The 19,474-nt window shown below is 35.3% G+C and overlaps 1 protein-coding gene across 3 annotated transcripts; it reads right to left on the bottom strand.

Moving 5' to 3' along the window:
• Positions 1–3,060: 3,060 nt before the first annotated feature.
• Positions 3,061–18,619, bottom strand: LOC109047313 (transcription factor MafG). Of its 3 annotated transcripts, none has more exons than XM_019065021.2 (3): positions 18,481–18,619; positions 8,164–8,237; positions 3,061–7,469 (listed from the first exon to the last, which is right to left on the bottom strand). In XM_019065021.2, exons 2-3 carry the CDS (start codon positions 8,197–8,199, stop codon positions 7,017–7,019), a joined length of 489 nt encoding a protein of 162 aa, XP_018920566.1. In that variant the 5' UTR covers positions 8,200–8,237; positions 18,481–18,619; the 3' UTR covers positions 3,061–7,016. The 3 variants fall into 3 exon arrangements, with proteins under 3 accessions (XP_018920566.1, XP_018920572.2, XP_042576881.1); XM_019065027.2 differs by lacking the exon at positions 18,481–18,619 and adding an exon at positions 18,121–18,397; XM_042720947.1 differs by lacking the exon at positions 18,481–18,619 and adding an exon at positions 18,017–18,144.
• Between the last annotated feature and the right edge of the window lie 855 nt (positions 18,620–19,474).

Raw genomic sequence — 19,474 nt, 5'->3', positions numbered from 1 at the left:
ATTTTTGGTTAATTAAGTGCATTATCTGGGTATTTAAAGTATGCTTTGTTTTTTTTGTATTTTATTTTTTTTGTGTGTGTGTGAGCACACTACTTGCACTATTTATAATAAAAATGGCAAATAATAGTGCATAAGTACATAAACTAGGATGCACTATTTAACTTTTTTTACTCATTATTTTGACCACTAGATCCACTCACTTCAAAAAGCAGACACTCCAAAAATGGTAATTTAAGGGACGTAAGGGCAAATAAATAATTATCATCAGTGGACATGAACTGTACCCTAAATTACAGAATGACCCAAAGCAGGCTAACAAAACAACAACATGCCAGCAACACGTTAACAATGCTAAGCATTCAAAGTGTTTTTTAAAGGTCTATTAGCACCGAAATAGTCTAATATGGTCTGACTTTTAAATGCCTTTTTAAATTTTCAGACAAGGCTTTGTCAATCCAACAGCAAATACATGAGCGTAAATAAAATTAATAAACATCTCTTTTATTATTTGGCCTGGACTGAACATCGTGTGACAATGTAGCACACTGTCATTTGCAACAATTATTGTTGCATTAAATGATCCCTTTCACATACTATTTGTAAAGAATCTCATTTAAATAGGGAGCAAGTATTCTATTCCTAACACAGCCAAAGACATGCTATATTTCTCTCTCAGGATGTTATGTTGTTAGATATAAAAGATGTGGAAGAGTGAATGTCTCGATTATGATGGTGCATGGGCCCCATTAATTGTGCCACTGGCTCCAGGCTGAGAGATCTGGGGCAAGCACCTGCTGCAGAAGTGGGTAAGAATGACGAATGCTGTCCTACATCACCCATCCGCTCACCTCTCCCCTCCATGTGCCAAATTACTCACATCCTGGGGGCAGTCTGGGCTTTCCTCTGGAGGGGAGCATGTCTCTGAGGAGCTCTTGATGTTCCATGGACAGGTCAACCACTAGATAATAGATATTTTACAATAATTACCATTATATTAGCTACAATAATTGCCAATTTAATGAAGGGACCACTATTTCAGTGGTCTCTCAATGATAAATGATTACTCTATTGACAAATAACTATTTTGAATATTGGGAGTGACAAGATGCCCCTTGATATTTATTACAGTAATGCTATGGTAATATCAGTTTTAGTTATTTTTGAATATAAAAATAATCAAATTACAAATAATAATAATATTAATAATACATTTCAAGTGTTGTTATGTAGCTGCTTTGACATGCATGTAATCAAACCATATTAATTTGGACAATTGCATGAGCCAGTTTTATTGAAATTCTGTTTTTAGGCCCACAGTTTAAAAGCTGAGAGAAAAGTGCTAATAAAAGAAGCGTTTAGGCCAGCGAACATTTCTAAACAGAGGAAAAAAATTGCCTTGTATGCTACTGACCCAAATTTAGGACAGGCACACCTCAACATCGCTCATGACTCCAGTGTTTTACTCACGTCAAGGCAAAAATATGTTCTCAGAGGTTGCTTAAACTAGGTCGACTGACATCTTTTTTTGGATCACAGAGAGAGAAATTGTGCCATCTAAATGATAGCAGTCTCCTAAAACCAAAATGAACAGCAATAAGCCTTCTCCACTGGTTTATTTTTACATGAATCGAACTGGGTCAATAACGATGCCATGGAACATAACCAAAAATATATTAAATTATATAATAATCATATCTCTCAAACTGGGTAACAAATTTCTCAAATGACAATTTGAGAGAAACTATGATTATACTGTATATATTCAAAAAAAGTATTTGAGTCCCTCAAGTTCTGGATCTTTCTCAAAACATTTTTATTAGTCATATACAAAATAAAAGAAGCTGTACAACAGTAAATCAATAACTTAGCCACATCTGAAAAAAATGGTTAACTGCATGGTTCAAATCCACACTCATTAAATATGAATACAGTGTTGCATCTAAATTGCAAAAAAGTACAACAATTTAATCAATAAATAGTTACAATTCACCCATTTTGTTACGGTGTTTCATACAAAGCACTGCAATATATCTTATTACAACCCATTGATAAAAATAACCAAAACATATTCTATCAATGTTCACCAATCCTAAACTCACATTTGATATCTTTATTTTATTGAGCCACGAATATGAGACAAAGAACTACTCTTAGTGCCAAATATAAAACCCTTTGCAGTCACTTGCTCAGCAAACAAAGAAAGTGATGAATTATCCGCCTAAAGCTTGATAACATTGGCATTAATGTGCTGACTGAAAGAAAAAAAAAATCTCTGCTTTTGATAGGATTCATTAATGATTCAAGACCCATAAAAACAATGAAAGGCCTGTTGCATAGCCTGCCATTAAATGAATATAGTCACAATACAGTTAATTTAGCAATGACAATAGCTCTGTCCCCAAACTTAGTGAGCTACATAGGCATGTTAACTGAAATGGAACTGAAATGACATACAGTGACACAGATAGTGCTTCTCACAGTCTGTAGTTACAACTGATTCTGACATAAGAATGTTGCCAAGCATCCACATTTTTTAATTAATTGAATTATGTTTATCTATACTTTCTATACTGAATGAAACAAAAGTATGAAGTATGTTTACCATTTTCGAGGAATTTTTTGAAAGAAGATAATTTTGGAATTGGACATACTGCATGCAACAAAGGCTAAGAATTGGGCCAAAACAGGTTTTCTTAGAAAGCAGATTGCTGGAACTGCCTTTGAGTCAGGAATGTGCTTATGATGCACTAGGATGCTAACTAGTGTTGGAACAGAGCTAATAAACAAACATTTAGCTTTGCAGCGGTGACTGTATCTCACTTAAATATCTTTCTGCTCATCAGTCCTTTTACAATAGTGCTAAAATACAAACTACCACAAACATCATTGGTCAAGAATATCAATAATTTATGTGCACATAAGGGTACAGTGTGGCACTTATCCAAGAACTACATTAAACACCACAGAGAAGTGCTGTGCGAAACAAGTATGAGTTGAGTGCATTATGTGTGATGTGAGCTTTAAAAAAGGTGCTTTTCAAAACTAGAAAACAAGATGGGGTGATAACGTGGGATGCATATTTTACTGTTGCAAAACCTCTTTCTGATGGCGGGTAGAAAGGTTTTCAGAATCTGGCCTTGAATCTACAATGTGAGGTGGAGTTGAGGTAAGAGGGCAGTGCATTCTTGTCACAGTGAATCAGTTTTAATGTGTTAATTTCTCCTTAAAGGAATAGTTCATCCATAAACGAAAGCTGTCTTCATTACTTAGCAATGTGTTTCGGCTGTAAAATAAGCCCCACTAGGTGATCAGGATTAGACCTTTTATCACCCTGAAGGGTTCATTTTGCCTCTGTACATTATCCTGCTTATTACACATTTAATTTAATAAGAATGATAAACGTTATATTGTGCATAATATTTCGTATAAGAGTGAACACATTTTATTAGAACTGATGTTTAAGGGGATGATTTGCAAAGAATAAATTACATTTTATTGTTTAGCCTTATACGACTTGGAATATAGAGCGAAAAAGTCATATGCATTACTTTATGTATATTCTGTTCACTTCACTGATTCAGCTGATTTTCAATCAGGGTGACAAGATGAAGTACTTCTGGTGCTTTTTATTTTTATATTACACTAAACATACTGTATGTCCTGAGATAACAACAGGGAATAGCATATTAAAATAAGCCCATTTCATTAGTGCATTTCACTTACCCTGATCATCTCTCACAGAGGAGTCTCATGAAGCTTATTTCAAACATCTTTGCACTGTATGTAGTTCTGCTCTGAATCCAAAGACAACATCTGTCCATCAGATATAGAACATGAGCAAGATGACAGGGTTGACAGTCAATTAACTTTTTAAATATTATAGCTCTGTTCCAAACCCTAGTGAGGGACTGCGTTGCTGTCTGTAGACATACGGTAAGCAGCATCAGAACTAAAAAAGAGCCTCGTACTGTAAGTGACTGATCCAAAATATTCTATATAGGTCAAAACACTGAACTCACAGTTGATTTCAATAGAGTTTGATGTTAGAAAGTTGCTAAGTTTAACCAACAATACGTCTAATGAACAATAAATAAATACCACAAACAAGTGTTGGATAAAAAAACTCAACTTTTGTTAATTTATATACAAACCTTTTAAAAATGAGTTTGATTGCATCATATTGTTTGATTGCATCATATAATAATTGCTGTTAATACTATTCATCGTCTGTTTAATTACGTCTTAATTTGTCCGTACATTTCTGCCATATGTACATTAACTGACAGTCACCACTGATAAGCTACTACTAAATATATAGTAGAAACGTAATTTTCTGTAAAGTTGCTTTGCAACGATTTGTATTGTGAAAAGCACTATACAAATAAATAAATGTAAATGTAATAACATCATCCACCTTTCCTGTTCAGCTGACATTGATTTTCAAATCAAGTCGCATTCTACTTATTTCTTTACTTGTCTTATTTTACTCACGAAGAATTGGCTGTTTATTATATAGTGGTTTGGAGAACAGATAGATGCATTTCTTTTTCAGCGAGTTTGTCACTCGTTCTATGCCATGCCATACTTCCTTATTTGGTGTCGCTTTCAACAGTCTTCATGTTGGGAGAGCATATATGATGCCTTAAAATGGACAGTTCACTAGGTTTTGGAACAGAACCTCAACTTTAAATTCAGGTCTTGCTATTTTTGTTGCCCTCAAACATTAAGGATAAACTGTGTTTTTCCCAACCACCTGTGCTGGAAGAGAACTGCAGACTGGCTATGCACCATTATGAAGCTACACATTGGGTTTGTTATAGTTAGCTGCAGTAAAGCTGGAAATTATATCATTCAACAAAACCCAGATGTTCTGAGTGCAAGACATCTTCATTACAGAGATATGGAAGGAGCCATATGAACAACTGGCTTCTGTACACCATCAATATTACTTTATAATATTCATTTAATACATACAGCTGGACACTTACAGAGTGAACAACACTGCCACCTGACCACATACACAGCACGCCACGCGCTACCCCACTGCACGCGCCTACTTACTAGAAAAGCAATCAGACTTCAATAATAAGCCACTTTTGGTACAATTGCAAAATTGATATCAAACTATTTTTTGTTCATATAAATAAATTAAATTAAACTTTTTTTTTCTCTTATTCAGGAAAGAAAAACAACAAAGTAGCTGGAGTAAGACATCAGAGAGCATTTGCTAACAATTCAACAATAAAGCTTGTGTTGGGTTGCTTCGGGAAAATTAACTGAGACCAGCCCATCCACACAAAGCACAGAACAACAAAACTACAGCTCTACGACGCCGAACAAAGCTAGAATGATCAGTTTTACCAACACGGTTTACCAACTTTTCTAAAAACAAGTAAATGCCTCCTCTCTCTACGATATCTTTAAGAAAAGGCTTTCTCATGTCTGCAAAAGATGAACATCACCTGCCAGACAGCTCAACAGAGCCTCTGCTCTCCCATGCATAAATACAGTAGTTTATTGCCTCTCCTGGTCATATTCCTCAGAATATAACTTGTAAACATCATTCCACTAATGGAATTGAACTTAACAGGAAAGAAAACTGATAGATGAAAAGAATTTTTGCTAGCTTTGTGAATTACAAGATCCATATGTCTTAAGGGAACACCGCCATTTCTGATAGAATAGTGAATAAATTTACTTTTCCCCATCTGTATATCAGTCAGTGGACAATATCAAGCACAGGTAACTCAAGTTGGCGCGAAAGGGAACAGTTAACCCAAAATGAGAAAATTAATGTTTTTGGATTGACATGAGGGTTCATGTCATTCCAAAAGCATACAGTGGCCATGTCTGTCAAGCCCCAAAAAGGATAAAAATATTTCCATAAGTAACACACTCCAATTCAATTTATTCATTAACAATCTCTCCTTCTCTTCCATTAGCACATGCATGTATTTATATTTTGTGTCATAAGATGCACTGCTTTAGGTTTGATGTCCATAACAAATGGTGTTGCGGAAAGTTAATTTTTAAAAGTAGTGCATTGCAATATAGCGTTACTTTTTATAGGAATTAATCCATTACGTTACTTTTTGTAACCTGGCTTGCTTATTTGTTTTTTTAATAACAAAAAACCCAAAAGTTATATTTTTGGCAACTGTAAAGGCCCTTTCACTCAACATGAGGATAGAAGAGGTGATAATGAATAAATGGAAAAACAAAGTAACTTGCGTTACTTATTTGAAAAACTCAGATATTTTTTTGTAAATTTAAAAGCAATGTGTTACTTTAATAGCTACTTTAAGAAGTAATCTACTGTTGTTACTTGTAACCCTAAGTGATGACAAATGGCATCAGTTGTTTTGTTTTTAATCACAAGAGGTTTAAATGTTACAATGTGACTGTTTTCATGATACATTTATGGTGCATTTTAAAAACTTTTGTGACACTCGCTAGTAAGTATATATTTTCTACTGTGTGGAAAAAAGCAGCACAAAAACAAATTTTGTGTTCCATGGACCAAGTTATTCTGGTTTGGTATAACATGACGGTGACTACACTGAAAAAAAAAAAGATTAATTGAATTTTCTAAAAAGAAATTTGAAGATAAGTTGTTGCAATCAATTTATCTTAGCTACATTTAAATAAACACATTTAGATGACTAACTTTCAAAATAATTTTTTTCAAAATGTAACTAAAATAAATTGTTTGCCACCCCTTACCTTAAAAATATGTAGTATAATTTTTTTCAGTATATATGGCATATTTTTCTAATAATGTTTGTGGAACCTCAAGTGTGAAATATTCCGATAAATGATACGCTGATAACAATTGTCGTTCATTAACAACAAGGGTTGTAAATGACATCAGAGGGACTTTAGTGTTGTCTGTTTAGATTTTTTATGGTCACAAAGCAGATCATCTTGCTGAATTTTATCACGGCATATAACATAAGTAACCCTGTGCCTGATAAATACGCTGACCAATATACTTACAAATGTTCCCCGTTTGTGCATTATGACCGTGCTTCTGTTTTGGACTTCACAATCGTGATGACACTGGTGGCGGCCACTTTTCCTGGTATGAGGGGCCCTATGACAGATGTGATGGGGCCCCTGGCAGTGGCAACAGGGCTGCGGGCCACAGTTCTGGCAAAACTCTGGAGAGCCTCATATTTGGAGCGCAGCACATCAAGCTCCACCTTCATGCTAGCATTTTCCGAGGCGAGTTTCTCCACCTCCTGCTGAAGCTCCGCCTTCTGTTTCTCCAGCTCCTCCTTTTGTGTGACACGTTTGACGCGGCAGCTGGCAGCATAGCCACGGTTTTTGAGCGTGCGCCGCCGCTGTTTCAACTGCAGGATCTCATCTTTCGACAGACCACGTAAGTGCTGGTTCAGCTCCCGCACAGACATAGACACCAGCTCGTCATCTGTAAGACTTGTGCCATTTTCACCTGGCTCTCGCTTCACCTGCAGGGACCCACATGGGACAAGATCAAGAGAGAAGTGAGTGAAAGGAGGCCAGGGGAGACTGAGGGCAACTGAAATGATCTTTAATAAACTGCAGTGATGAGCCTTATCCAGCACATGTACAGTAAAGTTCTCTCTCTAAGTGAGAAAAGGAAGGGTAAGAATAATAGTAATCTTAAGGTTAAAAAGCATATCAGTATGTTAACTTTCTCAGTGCTGTATAACATATATCTAATTTTTTAGTTCATGGTAGCGTATGCATTTGCTGTTACCAATAGGAAATGTGCCTGTTTCCACCACTGAATAAAAATAAATTAAAAAAGGACATTTATCTCACAATTCTGACTTTTTTTCCTCCTAATTGTGGGTTTACGTCTCACAACTCAATTGTTTTTCTCTGAATTATGAGATATAAAAGAGTTAAAAAGTAAAATTCTAAGAAAAAAAAATCTTACAATTTGTAGTCTATATCTCACAGTTCTGACTTTATAACTTGCAACTGTACATATTTATCATGCAATTCTGTGGAAAAAAAGAAGAATTGTGAGAAATTACCTTTCTTTATTTTTTATTCAGTTGCAGAAACGGGCTTCCATAAGTGTAATTGCAGTGTGATTTATTGTGTGGTTTAATACTCTTCTTCTGCTGATTTGAATTAAGAAGCATTTTTACCGGAAATATCACCTGAACTTACCTTTAGTGCTTTGTTGCCCTTGTTTGTAGTAGTCATACCACGAGACCCACTCTCCACTGCCCCACTCGAAAGGTCTGTGAATACAATAGAGAATTCTCAAAGTTCAGACAATTGTTTCTCAGTACAGAGGGTGGACACACATGATTTGATCATTAATATCTATTCCAAAATTCAATTTAATTCATGCAATACATTTCTAAGATGGAATATATGTTAATTTCTCTTTGTTGAAATAGAATGAAATAGAATAGAATTTCCTGGTTGAAAACTGTCAAATGCAACAGATTGCAAAATAGAGTCATAGCAAAAAAAAAAAACAAGTGGTTTTTACATTTGTTACTTTGAGTATAGGGTGAACTGGGTGGTTACTCAGTGACTCTATTCTGCTCTCTACATATGACAAAGGCTCCTCCCTCAATGAAAGGCTTCCATAATGGGATTTTTTAAACCTATTTCATCATTCACCAAGTGACAACAATTAGGCCTTGAAAGAACATCTACAGCACATCGTCACTTTGGTATTATAAGGTTTTAGCTGACATTTTTGTCAAAATAGAGTTATTAACAAATTCCTATTCTGTGACTTTACATTATATGATTTTTTTTAAGTTGTGTACATTTTGGGGCTTTGTATCTGAAAAACAAAAATGTTCGATCTATAGAGTATATGGAATGCAAAAACTTTGAAGCTCAATATCTCAAAACCACTAGGAATGCAGATAGAGCTTATAATTCCAAGGTGACAACATCTCTCCTCAACAAGCAGCATAATTTAAGGTATCATTCATATCAAATCTCTAATCTTAAGTATGATAAAAAAAAATATATAGTGATGCCTTCTCTTTCTTAGTGCTTTCTGAGGCAAGAAACACAAATAGTACATATCAGTTCAGGGCAACATTATTAACTGCAGTTCTGTTTTCTGCTGCACTCTTTTATGCCAAAAGGATGTAAAGGATGTAGCATGAAAGGCAGCAAGTTTAAAAAACAATAGTGCTTTTATTAAAAAATAGGAGATCAACTTCAGAAGATGACTAGGCCAAAATAAAAATATATAGTGTTTATTTATTTATTTAAAAAAAAACTATATAACTAAGAAAAAAGTTCACTTACCTGACTTACCATAAATGAAGATCAAGAAAGTTTAGAATAAACAAAACTGCCTTCAGACCCATTACTTCACAAGTGTTAAACAATTTAGCAAACGTATTTACAAAGACAAGAGTTTATAGAGGGCAATTCAAAATCAGAGTCAGAAAACATCAAATGCACCAAGCACAGACAACAAACACAATCCCAATCCAAACAAACAATCTGCATTTACAAACACGCTCTATAAACAAATCTCGCTAAGCAAGTCTCTTTACAGACAAACTCTGCTGCACTACACAATCAAACTCTCTTTGCTAACGTTTTGCCCAGAACACATCAACTACTTTTTTTTAAGTACCACTGGATGTGGCTGCACCAATCAGGACACAGCAAAACGGCACAGAGATAGAACAAAACATAAAATGACAGGGCTGTAACAACCAAGGTATAACTATGAAAAGTGATTACTGCAAACAACCAAAAGCATTTCAGAAGCACCAAACCAACAATAAACAGAAAATTTAACCAAGTATCAATTGTTTACGGTGATTTACAATTCTATTTAGACCTCAATATCAGATCCTGGAAAGACAAACCCATTATAGTGCTGGTTTTATTTTAATCAAAATGCTTGGATAACGCTTTAATAAAGTTAGGGTCATTCACAACATACTGTATATCATTAAGCTAAAAAAATAGGCTAGATGATTAGCAGTGCTGCATAAATGTGGGAAAAACAATATCTTACCTGGCCAAAGACCTTATTATCATAACAGACAACAGAAACAGACTTCCTATTACACCCGATGTACTTGCTACATCGTTAGAAGAATGGCATCTACACTAATATTAGTCTGTTTCTCTCTTACTCCAAGGTCACCGTAGCCACCAGATCCAGTCTGTATCCAGATCAGATAGTCACTGCAGTCACCCGGATCCAGTACGTATCCAGACCAGATGGTGGACCAGCACCTAGAAAGGACCTCTACAGCCCTGAATGTCAGCGGAGACCAGTACAACTAGATGAGCAACAGAGACAGTTCCCCAGTAAAGACCTTGCCTCAGACGGCCACCGGGACAAGACCACAGGAACCAGTTCGGTCCTCTGCATAATGTGACTTTGCTGCAGCCTGGAATTGAACTGCTGATTTCGTCTGGTCAGAGGAGAACTGGCCCCCTGACTGAGCCTGGTTTCTCCCAGGGTTTTTTCTCCATTCTGTCACTGATGGAGTTTTGGTTCCTTGCTGCTGGGGACACTTCATTTCCAGGGATATCGTCGACTTGATTGCACAGATACTATTTAAACTAAACTGAGCTGGATAATGACATCACTGAATTCAATGATGAACTGCCTTTAACTGAGTAATTACTATTGTCATTTTGCATTATGACACACTATTTTCCTAATTAATGCTGTACAGTTGCTTTGACACAATCCGTATTGTTAAAAGCACTATATAAATAAAGGTGACTTGACTTGACTAACAGAGATGATGCTCTAAGAAGAGCATGCAGGGATAGAACTGAAGCAGATGTGTCACAGTGGGGATGTTGTCACATGGGCAGAGACAGCAGCAGCTATAAGACATGCCTCTTTCTCTCTCTCTCTCTCTCTCTCTCTGTACAACCACACACACACACCTTTTGGGTTGGTGGCTTTCTGCCACACTATTGGCTGCCAAACATGCTGAAATCACCTGCTTGTGTGTGTGTGTGTGGACTTAACATATATATTTGAACATTAATAATACAATAAGCATTTCCTATTGTATCCCCCCCCACCCCCAATTTATGTATTTTACAACAGAAGATAATGCTAAATATTCTGCTTCACCAAATATTTTGATATTTTAAATAAAAATAATAACAATTACATATAAAGAAGACAGTCAAAGGTAAGGTAAGGGTCAAAGGTTAGGACGGTGGTTTGCATGAAACAACATACTTTAGATGATTAAAATGGATTAAAATGTATATATCTGTCCACTGTAGTGGACACCATACATCAGAAGTATAGAAATTGTTGCTACAGGTTTGCTGGACACTAGAGAAAGCTGGAATTGTTTCCAGCAGTAGATATTTGCCACAAAACTACTTGCCAATAGTGACTGTTTATTGTTATTGTTATATTGTTTATCATTAATAGTGAAGAACTGCAAACCTCTAGCAGTCTGACAAATTTACCACAAATTAACAAGTTTGCCACAAAAAAGAAAAAAAATGTTTTAAAAGAGGAGAAGTGAGGAGGTATCTCAACAGCTGTTTATGAGCACTATTTATTCATAGCACACATTTAAGCTAAGCTTTTAAAACTCACAGTGTACACTACAGTCTCCAGGCTGGAATAACTGTCTGGTCAGCTTATATTTAGGTATGAAGATAAAGGTTAGGATGATTTTCCTGCAGTATTACTGTATACTAGAACTGTTTGTTGTTTACTTTGGGATCCGATCAGACCCAGAAATAGTGACAGACACATGATGTCAAACAAGCGTATAGCTGACTAAAACCACTGAGAAAAACTCTGACAAATCAGAGCTGATTATCTGTGGAGAACAGACATTAGATCCACAGGAAAACAGAAAATGCTGAGTGAAGCCACTTACAAGAAAGCAGGTGAAGTAATAGAGAGAGAAAGAGAGAGGGCAAAAAACAATAACGAGGGAACATGGGGGGTGATGGAGGAAACAGCCTTGTGAAAAATGTGTCATCAGCACATTTGGGCTATTTGCAAAACGAAGGGTAAAAACCCCTGATCTCAGCAAGGACCCCAACCAAGGCACCAATTAGGAGGCTGTGTAGCTGAACTCAAATGACCACAGCAATCATTTCCAACCTTCAAACCCTGCCGGCATTCATAAATTTAGAGGGTGTTTAGAACTTGCAAGGTCTAGAGATACATGCAATGATAAATAAATTTCAGTACATATACATATGATAAACGCTGAGCCAACAAAAGCACTGTGGCCTTGTGTCCCAGTGTCATGTGTTAATGATTGCCTTCCTTAACCAAGGCCTCAGGGACTAGTACACAGATGGATGCCATTGGGATGGGCTATGCTAAAGAAACACCAACCTGCCCCATTTACCCGTCCTCTACAGCACAATGTGACCCACCAATAAAAGAAAACAAACTAATTTCACTGCTCCTGAGGTTTTTACACTGATCTCTGAAATATGTGATTGTGATTCGTTAATATGGCAGTATTTTGTATTTTGTAAACTGGCATGTAATAAGCAAGCTACTTAGTAACTGTATTTGCAACTTCATAGCTTTAACAGTCTGAATTACTAATTTCATGTTACATTTAAAAACTAAAACAAGATGTATAACAACAAGCACAGCAAAAATAACTAAATAAATAAATAAAAATAATAATAAATGTAACACTTTTGTTTAGGGATAAATTCTCACTATTAACTAGTTGCTTATTAGCACATTACTAGCATACTGGCTGTTTATTAATACTTTTTAATGCCTTATTCTGCATGACCATATTTTAGATCCCTTAAGCCGACCCCACACCTAAACTAACTGTAACAACTACCTTACTAACCATTAATAAGCAGTAAATTAGGAGTTTATTGAGGTAAAAGTGGTAGTTAATAGAGAGACTTATTTCCCAAACTAAAGTGTGACCAAATTAAAATGAAAATGCACAAATACGCAGTGTTTCATAGCTTCAGTTCTCCTTAACAAGATGAACCAGCCATAGTAGCACACAAAGCAATGTATCAACTTCTAGGCTCTAAATCACAGCTATACTTGATTCCTGCATACTAAACACCAAGGCATTGAAAAGCAAAGTGTCTTATCTATGTTTGAAGGTGCAGAGTTGATTCTTCTTATAACATTTTGTGCATTCAGAAGAGTAGGATTTTTCAGAATGTCTGATTTAAACTACAAAACATTCATCAAGATGAGTCTTCTGATATGTATTTTATGCTGATGTTAACATAAAATACTCTTTGTCAGAACACTCTTGTTGCCTGACCACACAAACCATGGCTCCAACAAATGCTGTTTACATTTAAAGATATGAACCTTTAAATGAGATACTTGCAAAGTGATACAAATGCATTTTTATTGAAATACTTTCTTCTCAGTTTAATTTCTAAAGTCAGCAATAAGCAGGCTTAAAATAATCTACAGTACTTTTATTCTTTCAGCAGTGAAGAAGCAATGATGCACCATTAACAGTCAATAACCCAAGAGTAGCACTGTTGATAGTAGATGAGTAGGGCTGGCCAAGAATATCTTGAGAAGTGTTCCCTCAAAGTCAATCCTGCTTGCATTTCAGGAAAAAAAGCCTAATCAGTCAGCTGTGATAACAATGGAGTCCAACTTTGGCAAAGAGATTGAATTTGTGAACTCAATGAAAGGTAGATTCATTATTGACATTTGGAGTCACCCTCAAACATAGTAAAAAGATTAGAGTCTTTTTCAATGCTGTATTGATTTTGGAGCCGCAAACATGGGTAAGGCTTAGAATGCAAAACTAGAATGAGAAAATTAAGCTTTCATAAACTCATTTCATGTCAGACTTGCAGACCTGCATGTAGGAAAAGAGACAATCTAAAGCAATCAAAAAAGAATATTAATTGAGCATGTGTACATTGTACTGCAATTAATTAACAAGTTTGAATCGTCTGTTGACCAGCTAAAAGAGGTCATCTATGGGGGAGGCTTACTGTAGGTCAAATAATAAAAAGGCACAAGGGTCAACACTACAGTACTTTCCTGTCCTGATTTTTGAGGAAGGTCAACAGAATTAAAGTTTTTTAAAAGTTTTAAACAGAGCTTATAGTTTACTGTTATTGGCAGATTAAAAAGCACATTCAAGTTAGACAAAATTAGACTTTCTGTGATGCACAGATTCCATGTGTGCCTGATAAAGCAAGGCATTATTTCAAGTCATGTTGTAGATTATTTTAATTTGTAATTTTATATTATCTACATGCACTAGCTCTAGGGATTTCCTTACTCCTCAAGTCATACTTCTAAAAAATGCAAAGGTATAGTTCGAAGGAATGTTCAAAAACATGTTTTATCTTAAATACCACATATTTTAAAACCTATTAATTTATATATTGTCTAAGTTGAAAAAGAAACAACCAGTCATTTAACACTTTGGGCATTAAAATTAAAGGCCCTAGTTCACCCAAAATTAAAATCCTGTCATCTCACCCTCATCTTTGTTCCTTGTGAATTACATTTACATTACATTTAGCAGACGCTTTTATCCAAAGTGACTATTACTTGACACATTACATTCTTCAAGGGACACAAAAGAGGAAATTTTGAAGAATGTTTGGTGGTGACCATTGACTTGCACTGTTAAGACACACATACAAAACACACACACAAGCACACTGAGACTTAGAAAGTAAGTCAGTTTTGGAATGATATAGAGTGAATATATTTCTTTATCCCTTTAAGCCCCATAAGCCCACCACTTGTACCACTCATGACACAGAGCACAGCTAGTGAGAAGAACAATGGAATGATAATGGAAAAAGTCTTGTATATTTTAGTGAAAGCCATGAGGTTTCAGCACACTAATGTACATTCAAGATATTGTCCAACCTGCTGACCTCTCGGAAGCCATGGTGCCCCTTAATTAAGACTGCCACTGGCTTAGAAACCCTATTTTTAATTTCATGCATGATCAGCACTTCTTTTTTATATGCCTCATCGAGCACAACTAAAAAAGAAATAAAAGAAGAGAAAACAAGTAGTGGTGTTGCAGATCTAATCATCTCTCCCTTCAAAAGAGTCAAGTCAATTATCAAACAAGCTGCATGTGTCGAGCACCATTTAACTGCAAATTAAAAATCAGACTCGGCTGATGGCTGAGGTTGTGTTTCTTCAAGACGGGCATCAATTTATGCGCAGAGGGCAGGGAAGCCATAAACTGGAGGCTATTCAGAGCGTGAAGAGATGCAAATTATTCTTTCAGCAGTGAAGAAGCGATGATGCACCATTAACAGTCAATAACCCAAGAGTAGCACTGTTGATAGGGGAAACTGCAGCGATAGATGAGTAGGGCTGGCCAAGAATATCTTGAGAAGTATTCCCTCAAAGTCAACCCTGCTTGCATTTCAGGAAAAAGCCTAATCAGTCAGCTGTGATAACAATGGAGTCCAACTTCGGCAAAGAGATTGAATTTGTGAACTCAATGAAAGGTAGATTCATTATTGACATTTGGAGTCACCCTGAAACATAGTAAAAAGATTCTTTTTCAATGCTGTATTGATTTTGTAGCCGCAAACATGGGTAAGGCTTAGAATGCAAAACTAGAATGAGAAAATTAAGCTTTCATAAACTCATTTCATGTCAGACTTAAATAACAGGGGAGACGTTTGGACTTGGAGTAAAGCTGCCAAAAATTAAGTTAAATATCTGAGTTATCATACAAGCTGAATACTAGAACGCCGTTAGAATAAAGAGGAGAGAATGTACCTGGAGGACAAATGTGATTAGAAAATGGGATTTGGGAAAAGACCTGCATGTAGGAAAAGAGACAAGCTAAAGCAATCAAAAAATATATATATAAATTGAGCATGTGTACATTGTACTGCAATTAATTAACAAGTTTGAATGGTCTGTTGACCAGCTAAAAGAGGTCATCTATGGGGGGGGGGGGGGGGCCTTACATATTATATATATATATATATATATATATATATATATATATATATATATATATATATATATATAATATATATATATATATATATATATATATATATATATATATATAATATATATATATATATATAAAATAAAAAATGAGTTATTGATCATCTGCATTTTTCTTTTGTGATAGGGCAATGTACATGGGAGAAAGAAAAAGTAAACTTAAGGAACTGAAATTAAGGAACCAAAATCAGAATGTGTCAGTTTACATACTATTTCCATTCTTACTCCAGACTAGCCGAAATTAGAATGCACTATAATGTGGTATGAATAAAAAAAAAAAAATATTCTGTGACATCCGGTGAGAGTTATTTATGTCTTTAAACACAGTTGTTTGTTAAATTTAAGCTCTCTGATGGCCTACTCCTTGTTATTTCTACTCTACATGAACATCTTTGAATAAAACTAAAATAAAACATTTTTGCAGTGTTACATCTCAAAGAATGAAAAAAAGAAAGAAAAACGCCTAGCAACAGCAGGCAAAAGACAACTGCAGTAAAAAAAAAAAAAAGACCTCACTTACACTGAATTTCATCATCGACACCCCTCCCAACACCCCCCAAATCCCTATTGATCTTTTCTGGAGTCCTGTGCTGTTAGAGCTCTGCATCCAGATAACACTGTACTTAAGGACTCTTTCAGGGACTGTAATTTCTGCAGAGATGGCATAAGAATTGGAAGATACGAGGAGCACCTCCTCCACTCATTAAAGACTTTCTTTGGGTTGCATCAACTCCTGTCCTAGCTCAGTTTCAGCCAATGAGTGGCTCATGAGCTCATGTTAAATAGAAACACCAGTCAAAGCCTGTATCATAGGCAAAAGGGAGGCTGGATTTACAGAAGGCATGCGATAGACCATACATCTTTCAAAAGAAAGCCGCTATCTAATCCCCTGCTGCTCAATGAAGGTGCTCATCTGTTCTTGTTACCTGCTCTGGCAGGGGTAATTACATATGAATAGATGGAGTTTATGACACAAAAGGGCATCCTTATATATGCAAGGCAGATTTAGGTCTGCCCAAGCTATTGTTGATTAAGTTAAAAGATTTATATGCAAGGCAGATTTAGGTCTGCCCAAGCTATTGTTGATTAAGTTAAAAGATTATGTATTAATGTATTAAACTTAATTACATGGACTGGATAAAACCACATTGCCATACATTCAGACAAGATTCAACTATATAATGAAAAGTTGGACACCAAGTTAAATGTATTAATGTATTAAACTTAATTACACAACCTGGCATGTCGTCAGTGTGTGTTTAATGAACACTGTCTTTGTTTTTCATGGCAATAATGCTGAAAATTTGCAACAGCTTTTGTTTTGTAACCAGGACATAGCAATACCATACAGTGAGTGCAATGCCAGACAAAAGCTGTGTCCAAACATTTATCTGCAATACTGTAAAAATAAATCAGAAGTAAAATGTAACATGCTTTTTTACTAAAGTACAGACAGGGTATAAAGTCATGGGTAATGCACTATATTAAAAAAGCTTTTACAGTGTCACTCTAACCTTCAGCTCAATATGGATCACATTATGCTCATGGCAGTCAAGACTCAGAAGTGCTCTTGATGCTTAGAATTGTGGTCAACAAAAACCTGCTCCTGCTGCTCCTGTTTTATGCGTATTGTAACATAAAGAGCAAGCAAATTCAGAAAAGGAGCCTTAGATCAGTCTTAAGACAGTGATCAAAGTTTATCAGGAATTTACATTTGGCAGAATTAAAACTGACAGATACTCAAGCATTCTAACAGGTCATTGCACATTAACAAACAGCGTTCATTAACACACACGTTTATTAACAAACATCTCGCAAATGAGATCACACTAAAAGTCATCTGCTTCTTAATGTCATAGTCTACTATACAGATACTCATCACACGGACAAATAAATAGATCCGGGAACTGATTCCTGAGCTATAGGCATGCATAAACCGAACAGCATTATGATGAATCAGCAGCATCCACGATCCGATTCAAACAAACAAAGCGATACACTTTTTTTCTGAATAGCGTTCGAACAAATGAAACCCTCTTTCACTCCGATTTTTTTTACCTGTCATAGATCTTTGAAGGAAAGACTGGATAATAAAAGACTCCATTCGCCCATTTATATATGAATACAGCATCATTTGATACCGACAAACACACGCGCCCTACCTGATGCTGAAGCGCACAGCGCCCTTATGATGAAACAGCAGCTTTGTGCTGATGTATGTGTGTGTGTATGTGAGTGCGCGCGCGCGCGCATTTCTGCACATCCCCCTAGCTGTCACTATAATGCCTCTAATCCTCACAGGGAATCCCCATAGGCTGTGCTTCTCTGACTCCAGTCACGCTTATTAAATGTGTTTATGATACACAGGAGCTCGTTTGCATTTTGAATAATAAATACACGTGCGTTTATACAGCTGCTTCAGGTATATTTATGTGAAGAGAGTGAGTGGAGGCGTGCATGCACACTCAGCACAACAACAACACTGTCACACAATTGATGTAACAATAATCGAGTCGACTCACCTGTTATAACAGATGCCTTTCTGTATGAGCGTGTATATGTGTGTAGAGGAAGCGTACTTGAGCGAAATCCGATGTGTTATTGTTGCTCGGATTCGCTTTCTCTTGTACTGAAATCATCAGACGTCATATGATGTTTGATCACGTGGCTTCATTCATGAAGGATCTACGACACCGCTTATTTAAAGGAGCCGTCTGGAATGCAAATTTTAATCTTTTTTTTTTATTATATATATATATATATATATATGATTTTTATTGTTTTTTAATTACGCTATATGGATTTAGTTATTTCCTCTTTTACGCTATATGGATTCTTCTAAGTAGCATATCCATTCACCAAAAGCCGTAATGTTTATTATATGGAAACAAATAATTAGCAGGGAAACATAATAATTTTAATTAAGAATACATATAACATATACATAAAACCTACATTATAATGTATCCCCTATAAAAGTATGTGCCACACCAGTACGTACAAGTACATGTTAGAGGGTAACATTTAGCATTAGGTGGAAATTCTCATCTAAACACAGATCTTTGTCCAATGTCATGTTTTGTTGTTACATAATTCCTCCTTTATGCTAGTTACAGTATATAGATGATTTTAAGTAACATCTCAGCATAGCAAAACCTTTATTTTATTTGATATAGAGAAACCAATCTTTTCTAAATTAAGATTAATTTTATTAATTATAAAATATAATGTATAAATAAAGGTTGAACACCAATACGAATTACATATATTATTTTACATTAGGTGGAAATGGGCATCCTTTTTTATTTTTAATTAATTAATTAATTAATTAATTAATTAATTAATTAATTAATTAATTAATTTTTTGGTTTATTTTTTTTTTAATTTTTACATTTTTTAAAAAGCTTAATTTTTTATTAATTTTATTAATTATAAAATATAATGTATAAATAAAGGTTGATTAATTAATTAATTTTTTATTGAAAATTAAAGTTGCTTATTTAAGGCTATTTACGT

This window comes from Cyprinus carpio, chromosome B3 (genome assembly GCF_018340385.1).
Source record: "Cyprinus carpio isolate SPL01 chromosome B3, ASM1834038v1, whole genome shotgun sequence".
Taxonomy (NCBI): Eukaryota; Metazoa; Chordata; class Actinopteri; order Cypriniformes; family Cyprinidae; genus Cyprinus; species Cyprinus carpio.
Note: the sequence above shows the minus strand (reverse complement) of the source record. Positions and strands in the feature narration are given on the sequence as shown.